This window comes from Lactuca saligna, chromosome 9 (assembly GCF_052625555.1).
Source record: "Lactuca saligna cultivar CGN05327 chromosome 9, ASM5262555v1, whole genome shotgun sequence".
Taxonomy (NCBI): Eukaryota; Viridiplantae; Streptophyta; class Magnoliopsida; order Asterales; family Asteraceae; genus Lactuca; species Lactuca saligna.
The window spans coordinates 41,203,835-41,215,479 of record NC_136425.1 but is presented as its reverse complement, the minus strand read 5'-3'; the positions used below and the strand labels follow the sequence as shown (position 1 = coordinate 41,215,479).

Below are 11,645 nucleotides of genomic sequence, written 5' to 3'. Positions count from 1 at the left end.
TATACTTAGTAGTACCATTATATATACACAGTAGAGACAGAGTGTCGTATTTATCTAATTTCCCCTTTTCCTTATCTAAATTATGCCTCTAACAACTCATAACATGAACCTAAGGGTTTTAGCTCACCAACTATGCAAACACCAGAATGCAAAACCTTTAACTTTAACAAACGATTCCACAATCTTTTTCCCTACAAATACTCGGGTATTCTGTAAACCTCCATCACAACAAGAAATTGAAAGCATATAACTTTGTGCTAAGAAATGGCAGCCATCAATCTTTCTTCACTTCTTTTAGGGTTATTTATGCTGATTCTTTTTAATGGTAGTAATGCATTGAGTTCTAATTACTACGATCAAACATGTCCCATGGCTGAAGCAACTGTTACAAATGCTGTCGAGAAAGCCATGTTCAATGATAAAACAGTCCCTGCTGCACTTCTTAGAATGCAATTCCATGATTGCTTCATTAGGGTAAGTAGTTGTATTTGTCTTTTCTCACTTGATTGCTTCGGTATAACTCATTTTATTTAGAAGCTAGCTAGTGGTTTGAACAATTCAGTTTTTAGTACCTTGGCATACATCAACATAAGTTCGAACTTGAAACTTCAAGATATGAAAAAACTACTTAAAAGTCATTACAAGATAGGATATTGTCCCAATATTAAGGACAAATCTACATAATCTGTTGGCTACGCATAACCAGAAAACATTATTGTAATATTTAGCAATGCATGTATATATATCTTAAGTCATGCAAAAACTCAAAATTTTATCATTCTAGTAGATTTATGTTTACCAGATTATCATGGTTAACATAAACTCAAACTTGTATCATTCTAGTGCATACCCTGATAATGAATCTTGAATTAGCAATTATACCTGATCACTGTAGTAATGTTTTTGTTTGAAGGGATGTGATGGTTCTGTGTTGTTGAACTCAACAAGAAAGAATAAAGCCGAAAAAGATGGACCTCCAAACATTTCGCTTCATGCGTTCTATGTTATAGACAACGCCAAGAAAGCGTTAGAGGCTATGTGTCCCGGTATAGTGTCGTGTGCTGATATCGTAGCTTTAGCAGCAAGAGATGCAGTTCATCTGGTAACTAACTAAGCATATATCTGACTTTTATAACAATGGATAACATCAAATACTCTAATTTTTTGGATAAATCACAACGCATTAGTATAAATAACGATCACCATGAAATATATAATGCAACAAAATAGGATAAGTAACCCTACACCTTATGCGCTAATTATATTTTAGATAAATCTGAAACCCTAATTGTGTTTTTACAGTCTGGAGGTCCCAGTTGGGTAGTGCCAAAAGGAAGAAAAGATGGCAGGATTACGAAAGCATCCGAAACCAAACAATTGCCCGCTCCCATCTTCAATATATCTCAGCTCCAACAAAGTTTTTCCCAAAGAGGTCTTTCCATTAATGATTTGGTTGCACTTTCAGGTAAAGTCCAAACTATTTCTACATGTAAAAATTCTGGCTTTGTTACATGGAGTCGATATTATAATCAAGAAACACAACTTGTTTCTTACTAGGAGGACATACACTTGGATTCGCTCATTGCTCCTCATTCCAAAACAGGATTCACAACTTTGCCACTACACAAGACATTGATCCATCCATGCAACAATCGTTTGCAGCTAGCTTAAAGAGCGTTTGTCCAATGCATAACAAGGTGAGAAATGCGGGTGCGAATTTGGATTCAACCCCTACTGTTTTTGACAACAGATACTACAAGTTACTTCTTGAAGGGAAGAGCATCTTCACTTCCGATCAAGCCTTACTCACTAACCCAACGACTAAAACATTAGTCACTAAGTTTGCAAATTCGAGAGATGAGTTTGAGAAAGCTTTTGTGGAATCTATGATCAAGATGAGCAACATAGATGGTGGTGGCCAGGAGGTAAGATTGAATTGTAGAGTGGTAAATTAATTTTGTGATTTTTTTTTTTTTTTGGCAAATTTGTGACTCGTGTGCATGATCATTCATATTCCAGTTTGGAATCCTTGGTGTTGTAACTAGATTTTTTTTTCAGAATTCAACAATAAAGGTTGTAAATGTGTGGAAGCGTGCTTTTCACTTTTTTTTTTCTTCTAAATCTTGTAATGTGTGTAAGATAATCTGTTTGACCTTTGTATAATCATTTTTTAAGCATATTTAATTTTATCTTTCTAAGTGGTTTTTCCCACCGAAAATAAGCTTGCACTGATCAGATGGATAAAACAGTTCGAGTATGAAACCATTTTTGACTGATCCGAAACCGGTCTTTAGAATGCTGACCGGTTCTATAATAGACGTCCAAGTCGTTCTTAAACAGTAATGCTTGTGGGACAAGGAACGGTTTAAAACCGTAATGAAATAATTTTTTAATGAAATCATGTTTCACTCTAACCCGTACGCTATTTCCTATTCTCTTTAGTGCCTCGTTTTCCAAACAAAAAATACAAGTTTTTTAAGGACCAAGTTCGTCTTAATACTTTCATTTTCTTTCGGTCTTTATAAAGACATATAGTCGTCCATCGGAGCTAGTATGGTACCTTCGTTTTTACAAAAATGAAACAAACCCAAAGCAAATAATATTAAAGAAAAACTATATTTGTATGCACTAAAATGCGCAACATCAAATGCAACTGAAACACAATTGTTTTTTTTTTTTTTTTTTTGTGATGTTAGTGTGATAAATCATTTTAGTATAATCAAGAGAATTAACTTAATACATGCTCAATTCAACTTTAGATATAACATGAGATTGAAGAAATGAAGTGCACACCCAAAGAAACTAATATATATAAACTCGGGAACACATGGTCAGGAGGCAGTACTTTTGGTTGGGTTCAAAGGGGCATTGTCCATGGTAGGGTCTAAGGAGCACTTGCCCCTAATATCCGTCCATTGGACCAAAATTGTAACTTAAGTAACGCTACTTAAGAAATGTGGCCACACCACTGAAAAACACTAGGGCCGCACTATGGTTTCACAAAAGCCATAAATCTTGAAACTTGAAGAGTCTTGACTAAAGAATATCATACTTGAGGAACTGATGGGTTTTGAGTATAACTACAATTTATGTGATCATGCAACCCTAATAGCTTTGGATCTAAGTTTTTCACTAGTTGAACATGAAAATCGAATACCAAAGCAAAACCCGGCTAGTTGAACATGAAAATCGATTATGCACTTCTGTAATTGCGAGACATGGAACGTGCTTTGAATCCGGCTAAGCTCCACCAGAAGCTCAAGCCTATAATCCACCTTGCTAACCCTGGCAATGATCATGAATGGCCCAATATATCGAGGGCCCAATTTTCCCCTCTTCCTGAAGCGGATCACACCCTTCCAGGGTGAGACCTTCAGGAGTTCCATATCACCCACCTGAAATTCCAACTCAGATCGGCGCCTGTCGGCATAACTCTTCTGTCGACTTTGAGCGGTCTGCAATCGCTACCTAATTTGCTGAATCTTCTCGGTAGTCTGCAAGACCACCTTTGTCCGACCCATCACCCTATGACCAACCTCACCCTAACAAACTGGGGTGTGACACCTCTGCCCGTACAACAGCTCGAATGGTGGGGCGCCAAGATTAGAATGATAGTTGTTGTTGTAGGCAAACTATGCGAGTGGTAGGTGAGAATCTGTGACAACCCGATATTTTCGGATCAGTGTAATGACCTAAAAAGTCAAGAATTTATAATCTCTTTTAATGTAATGAAATTTGCATCAAAATTTGAATGTTCAAAAGTCTCTATTAGGTTACATAAAATGATAAACATCGTATCAAGGGTTTCAGAAATATAAAGAACACTAAAATCCGAGTTATAACGAAGAAGTTATGACCAATCTAAGAATCACACTAAAAACCGGCGACACTGATAAGCATAAAATGCGAAGTTTCAATATAATTATATTTAGCCTTAGGTATCTAAATGAAAGTTGTAGATATCATTAGACCGTATGCGTATATAAAAGAACGTTCAAATCTGACTTCATATGAGAAAGTTATGATTTTTCCAAGTTTCAAATATAGCAACAGACAACTAAAATACTCGAAACAGAGATTGAGAGATTTTTAGCCGATACAACCTAAATGAGAATCGAAGATCTCAACAATAGTAGCACAACGGAATAAAGTCTGACGAGAACGGACATCACGTGAAGAAGTTATGGATTTTTAACGGACTTTTCGTGTCCCGGCCCGTTAAAAATAAATACAATTAAAAATAATGTCAAAACTTGCCGACGGAGTCTAAACGAGAGTTGTCGATCATAATTTCACCTACGCGTGGATATAAAAAACGTTAAAAACGGAGTTCATACGCGGAAGTTACGAATTTTACAAGTTTTTGGCACAAAATTCGAGGCTGTCAGGCCCACCACGACGTGGTAAAGTGGTCGTGACGTGGTAATGTGATTGATGCGTGCCAGGTGAGTCAGCAAACGTCTCATCAATGGAAGAGGATAGAATCCCTCACCACGACGTGGTGATCAAATTTGGGCTATAAATAGCAGCCGAATGTGTTGGGTTCCAGTACTCATTTCTTCTCTCTCTCTCTCTCTCTCTCTCTCTCGTGCCGAAGCTTTGCATTTAAACCCACGAAGCCATCCCGAAGCCCCGGTCTTCATATCCAAGTTTCGAAGGAAGGTTTTTCACTCCCGAGATTCCCGAGAATCCCGAGAAATTCAACTTTCACTAGTCGAAGTTCTGCTCAGTTTTCATTTCACCTTCTTCTGTCTATCAAGTGAGTTCATACCCCTATAACTACATTTTCAAATGCTTTATAAATGCTTTTATACACTTTCAAGGGGGGAATACAAGTAAACACACGGTTACTCTCGTGTGGAAAACATTAAGCTTTTACTACACTTATCTTTATATAACAAATCATACGTAATTCATAACTATCATATGAAAACGTTTGCATGCAACACTTATTCAATAACATTTCGTCCTTCAAGAGCAAAAACATATTGTTATACCAATATCAAACACTTTATTTATATATTGGTGTATAATGTTCAATAATGTTATTACAAATGTGATACTTACGTAACAAGCTGATAGTGCACTAGAGTTTATCTTACAAACGAATCATACATTTGAGAAAAACTATAATAGGTATAGTTTACTAGATATTCAAGAGATTTTACATACTATGAGTACTATATCAGGGAAATACTTTCATATACAAGAACAAATGAACTTTTCATACGTAAATCTATTTGATACTAAGTTTTGTGCGACATTCAACTTCACGTACTTTCAAGTATGCAGTTAAAGTCCTATATTATATACCATAATCTCTTGTAGGGAGAGCGTGATACTTGTGTATAGATCTATACGGGATTGATAATCCCGCACCTAAGCTGTTAGCTGCAGTTAGACCGGCAGGTCTGGGGTGACAAATGTCATAACATTCAAACACCTGAAGAACGTTGTTACAGGCAGTCAAGGTCAATAGTATGGTTATAAAACTCACATGGACTATTAAAAACACGTTGATTTATAGGGTTATCTAATGCCTTAGCGACTCTTTTACACACATAAATCTGCTATTCTAGGCATGAAAAACACTAATGCATAATAGTTTTTGGAACTTTATAACTACCTTACACTTATGGAAAAATCTTGGAATTTTAGAAACAACATTCGAAACAGTCGGGTCTTAGTAGAAGACTACTTTTATACTAGTAGGAAATATGGGATTTCTTAGGAGTTTTCCAACATCTACAAACAAATTCATTTAAATTTATACAAACATTGACATTAAATACTTATGAACTCACCAGCTTAAATGGTGATCTACTTTTTCAAATCTACTTGTATTTCTCAGGGATTCAATAATATAGGTAAACTTCAGCTTTTGGAGAAGTGATGCTATGGCGTCAGTTTTAAACTCATTTTGTCATAATATTGCAATTTGTTTTTGAAACAAGTATCGTTCAACAATGTAACTCTTAAATTATATATATGATGGTTGTGTTTACTTTCTTTACTATGTACTCAACTGTTACGAGACTACATGAAGTCATCCACCCTCGAACAATTCCGCCGTTCTGGTTTGGGGGTGTGACAGAATCCCAACTCCCACCAAAGTCAATGACACACGCCCTCAACATATCCTCGAGGGTCTGAATAGTCCACTCGCTCTGGCCGTCTGTCTGCGGGTGGAATGTTGTGCTGAAGTGCAATCGTCTGCCCAACTCCTTGTGAAATTTCTGCCAGATACGGGAGGTAAACCTGACATCCTGATTAGAGATAATGGAAAAGGGAATCCCATGGAGAGACACGATCTCGTGAACGTATATTTCGGCTAACTTTTCGACCGACGAACTCTCCCGTATGGCCAAGAAATGGGCACTCTTGGTCAATCGATCCACGATGACCCAAATGGCATCAAACCCCTTCACCATCCTTGGTAGCTTTGTGATAAAGTCCATCATGATCTGTTCCCATTTCCACATGGGAATCTCCAGGGGCTATAGCTTTCCATGCAGCCTCTGATGCTCGGCCTTGACCATCCTATAGGTTAAGCACCTCTTGACGTACCAAGCAATCTCGTGCTTCATACACTGCCACCAATAGCTCAAAATCAAAACCCGATACATCTTGGTGGCCCCCAGGTGAATAGAGAAGTGAGACTTATGAGCCTCCTCCATAACCATCTGCCTAACCGCACCAGACACTGGAACCCAAAGCCGACCGCATCGGGTCAGTAACCCTCGACTATCCTGTATGAACCTGGTATTCTCACCCTTGATCCTCTACAATTTCCAATTCTCCGATCGTATGCCCTCTACCTGGACATATCTGGTCAAACTCACAAGCGGAGAATCCACAACTATCCTCATACATACCGCGGGGGTAAAAGATCCAGCCGACTTGCGGCTCAAAGCATCCACAACCACATTCGCTTTACCAGGGTGGTAAAGGATCTGGCAATCGTAGTCCTTGACTACATCCAGCCACCTGCGCTGCCTCATGTTCAGGTTCGGATGATCCATGATATGTCTCAAGCTCTTGTGATCCGTGTAAATGGTACAACGGACCCCACAAAGGTAATGTCTCCATATCTTGAGGGCGAACACCACCGCCCCCAGTTCCAAGTCACGCGTAGGGTATCTCGCCTCATGCGGCTTCAACTGCCGCGATGCGTAGGCTATAACTCGTCCTCTCTGCATGAGGACTGCGCCTAGACCTGTGATGGATGCATCACAGAACACTACAAAATCCTCAACTCCCTCCGGGAGTGTCAAGACTGGTGCCTCACACAAACGCTGACGGAGGGTCTCAAACGCCCTTTGCTGCTCGGGGCCCCACCAGAAATCTACCCCTTTCATCGTCAGACGAGCGAGGGGTACTGCAATCTTGGAGAAATCCCATATAAATCTCCGGTAGTATCCTGCCAACCCCAGAAAACTCCTAATATCCGAGGGAGATTTTGTTACCTCCCACTGCATATCTGCCTCGATTTTGGATGGATCGACCAAAATTTCTTCCTGGTTGACGAGATGTCCGAGGAACTGGACCTCTCGCAACCAAAACTCACACTTCGAGAACTTGGCATACAACCATTCTCGTCTCAAGACTCCCAATAACTCTTGCAGATGCTCCTCATGCTGCTCTCGGGTCTTGGAATACACCAAGATATCATCTATAAATGTTATGACTTAGCGGTCAAGCATCGGTCTGCAGACCCGATTCATCAGGTCCATAAACACTGCTGGCACATTGGTGAGCCCAAACGGCATCACCACGAATTTGTAATGTCCATAACGAGTTCGGAACACGTTCTTCTCCACGTCCTCCTCTCTGACCCTGAACTGATGATACACAGACCTCAAGTCTATCTTGGAAAACCAAGATGCGCCCTGAAACTGATCGAAGAAGTCATCTATCCTCGGGAGTGGGTAATAGTTCTTCACCGTTAACTTGTTCAACTCTCGTTAATCAATGCACATCCGGTGCAATCCGTCCTTCTTCCGGACAAAAAGAACCGATGATCCCCATGGAGAACTGCTAGGCCAAATGAACTGCTTTCCCAGCAGTTCCTGTAGCCGCGACGACAACTCTTGCATCTCTGGTGGCGCCAATCGGTACGACACCTTAGCGATAGGGGCCGCACCTGGCACTAGGTCGATCCTGAACTCGATCTGCCTCTCTGGAGGTATCCCTGGGAACTCTTCCAGAAACACATCTGCAAACTCCCTAACCACTGGTACATCAGAAACCGAGGTCTGGTCCCTGATTCGTATATCTACCACATACACTAGATAACCCATACACCCATGCTGAATGTACTGCCGAGCCCTGGCAGGTAAACAAAACCCTGATCCTATTATGTTTCCCTCACCATATATAACCAGCTCTCCCCCACTTGGAGTTCGAACCACCACTCGCTGGCCCTCGCAATCAATCATAGCACCAAACCATGCCCACAATCACGCACACCTCCCCCATGGGGATTGGAATCAAATCTATCGGAAAAGACACCCCAAAAATCTCCAAGTCACATCCTTGATAAACTGAAGAAGTAGAAACCCTGTGTTCGTTGGCAATAGACAATCGCAACGGGCACCCTAGCTCGCCCACTAATGCATAGAACTCCCTACTAAAAGACTGACACACGAAGGACCGACTCGCCCCCGAGTCAAATAAGACCAAATAGGCAAAGAGTTCACCAAAAATGTACATAATCACAGGTTCAACAGATAAGCATACAACAGATAAATAAAACTAGATGATGATAGAAACATACCAACAACCACATCTGGTGCTGCTATGGCATCCTCCGCCCTGAGCTGGAAAGCACGACCCTGAGCCTTCGGAGGCTCTTCCCTAACTATTCTCCCATCCGTAATTCTCAAAGTAGTCGGCGCTACGCCTGCACCGACTTGGCGGTAAGTAGTGGACAATTGGCCTTCATGTGACCAACCTGATCGCAGTGATAACATAACCTCATACCCTGAGCTGGGGCGGCCTGGCGACAATCCTTCGCGTCATGCCCCTCCTTGCCACACTTGTGGCACCCACTATCAGCCCGACATACACTAGAATGACCCTTGCCACACTTCCCACAAGTGCGGCCGTGCTGACCTCTGGTCCTAGTATCAACGGTCTTAGGCCGCTTTGGCATCGACTATGACAATACCGGGGTTGGCCGCTGCTCCCTTAGCTGCAACTCAATCTCTAACTACCGCCGTCTAGCAGCCTCCTGCAACTCCAGAAGAGTATCACATCGTTGGGTAGATACAAACTGTCGGATATCAATCTTGAGCATACTCAGGTAACAGGTCATCTAAGACTGCTCGGAAGCAAACTCTGGGCAGAACATCGCTCGCTCGGTGAACATACTGGTGATCTCCGTCACCGACTCTCCATCCTATCTCAAACTCAGAAACTCCTGTGCCAAACGTTCCTGCTCCAACCTCGGAATGTAACGGGTGCGGAACATATCCCCGAACTGCTCTCAAGTAACAACAGCTCTTTGATCCTCAATGTAAGCCCCAGTCGTAAGTCTCCACCAGTCCTTGGCCCCGGACCTAAGCAGGTTCAGAGCACACCTGACCTTCTGGTCAGCAGGACACGAGCAGGTGAAGAAACACCCATCCACATCTGAAATCCATCTCATAGCCTTGATAGGATCCTGCGTCCCATCAAAAGTAGGGGGCTTCGTGTTATCGAAGCCCCTGTATTGAAAACCCCTACCAAATCCTCCCCCTGCCATAGATACAGCTGATGCAGCTGCTGCGGCGGCTGTCTCTGTGAGGGCTGCGTAGCGCTCATCAAAATAATCCACAATGGCGGTATTAATCGACGCGAACAATTCCGGCAACTCGGCCCGGAACAAGGCAGTAACCTCATCGTGCAGGATTGCTCAGATCCTATCATCCATCTCATCTGGCGGATAGTATCAGGTGCTGTCAGCTCCCCCTATCTGCTCTCTCCTGATCCTGATCTTGATCCCGAACCGGATCCAGTCACAAAGCGCTTGGTCATCACCATTCTGAAACATAACACAGGTTTAACAGATAAGCATACAACATATAAATAAAACTGTAACAGCCCGGAATTTCAGGTATTGTTATAATATTGTTTTGGGGTGTTTTAGGAGGGGACTCGGCGAGTTGGAGCCAGACTCGCCGAGTAGGACCACAGATTTGGGTCGCGGGTTCGCGACTGGACTCGACGAGTCCATTATGGACTCGACGAGTCCATTATAGACTCGACGAGTCTGCGCTGTTCAGCGAAAACCCTAGCCGTTCAGTTTTGGGACGTATATAAGGGACTTATAGGCTGTCATTGTCCGTCTTTAGCGACTGAGAAGAACCCTAAATCGGTTGTGGGCATCTAGAGCAAGGATTGAAGGCCATTGGTGATCTTGAAGAAGTTATTGTGCAAGGAAGGGAAGAGTTTGGCTAAAGGAACAGCAAGGGAATCAAGTTCTGAGGATTGGGGACACAGAGAGTGCATTATTCAGGTAATATTTCGGATCATATTCTGCTATGTTGATGTGTGCATGGATTTAGGGTTTATGGAACCCTTTTGTGACTAGATTGATTATTACCCTTGTTCCCCAAACGATTATAACCCTGTATTAGGACCTTTAGAGGTCCAGAATGTCCCATGCCTGTGTATTTCGGGAATTAAGAGAGGTTTTGGATTGGAATCCTTATGCCTCAAGTAAAAAGGTAAATTACAAGTCTTGGGGTGTAGCATGAGCACCTAAATGAAGGTCTTACGTGTTGTACCAGCTTAGGAGGACCAGATCTATGAATGGTCGGGACAATACTGATCTCAGGAAGCAGTTTGATCGACTGCATGGCATGGACTCGCCGAGTCCGATGAACAGACTCGGCGAGTAGCTTGGAGATTTACTGGGACTCGTCGAGCTGTTCTTCAGACTCGGCGAGTGGAGTCGGGGTGGCCCCGTGATTCTTCTACGAGGAACTCGTCGAGTCAAGAGGGATACTCGACGAGTAGAAAGGGAACATCAGGATTTGGTGAGGACGTCTAGACTCGCCGAGTCGCCTTAGCACTCGCCGAGTCCGGTCAAGTTGACCGTTGACCAGAGTTGACCTGCATATGATTTCTTAGGGTCAGTTGTCTTGAAAGATAAAATTATTAATAAGGGATATATGATATTATAGGGAGTCTGTAGTTCGGCGGATCGAGCACGAGTGATTTCGGGATTTGCTAGCTTTCGATATTCACGAGGTGAGTCTTCTCACTATACTGTACCCGGAAGGGTTTGACTGTGTGACCGGAAGGTCGGATATGATATGTGTTTATATATATGCTATAAGTGGAAAGGTAGTTGCTATGCGTGCTATGTATGTTTATATGGGCCGGAAGGCAATGTGTTATGTGACAGAAAGGTCAGGTATGATATATGATTTATGTGCTATATGTGTTAGAGTAAATGTATTAACTGCTGTATATGTTTATGGGCCGGAAGGCAATATGTTATGGGCCGGAAGGCGATTATATTACGGGCCGGAAGGCGATGTGTTGCGGACCGGAAGGTCAGGGCCTGGAAAGGCGTATATGTGTAAGTAGTATACTGGGGAACTCACTAAGCATTTATGCTTACCGTTGTTATGTATGTATTTCAGGTACTAGCGAGG

The 11,645-nt window shown here is 42.2% G+C and overlaps 1 protein-coding gene across 1 annotated transcript; it reads left to right on the top strand.

The window, feature by feature from the left end:
* The first annotated feature begins 211 nt into the window (after positions 1-211).
* Positions 212-2,198, top strand: LOC145015408 (peroxidase 64-like). Its single transcript, XM_078973877.1, has 4 exons — positions 212-474; positions 914-1,102; positions 1,303-1,465; positions 1,558-2,198. The coding sequence occupies exons 1-4, from the start codon at positions 265-267 to the stop codon at positions 1,953-1,955; spliced, it is 960 nt and encodes a 319-aa protein (XP_078830003.1). The 5' UTR covers positions 212-264; the 3' UTR covers positions 1,956-2,198.
* The last annotated feature ends 9,447 nt before the right edge of the window (positions 2,199-11,645 follow it).

Bases quoted from the DNA above. Each gene is read 5' to 3' on its own strand.
- LOC145015408 (XM_078973877.1), top strand. From the start codon at position 265: ATGGCAGCCATCAATCTTTCTTCACTTCTTTTAGGGTTATTTATGCTG. The intron at 475-913 runs GTAAGTAGTTGT...TTTTGTTTGAAG, and splicing joins TCCATGATTGCTTCATTAGG to GGATGTGATGGTTCTGTGTT. The intron at 1,466-1,557 runs GTAAAGTCCAAA...GTTTCTTACTAG, and splicing joins TGATTTGGTTGCACTTTCAG to GAGGACATACACTTGGATTC.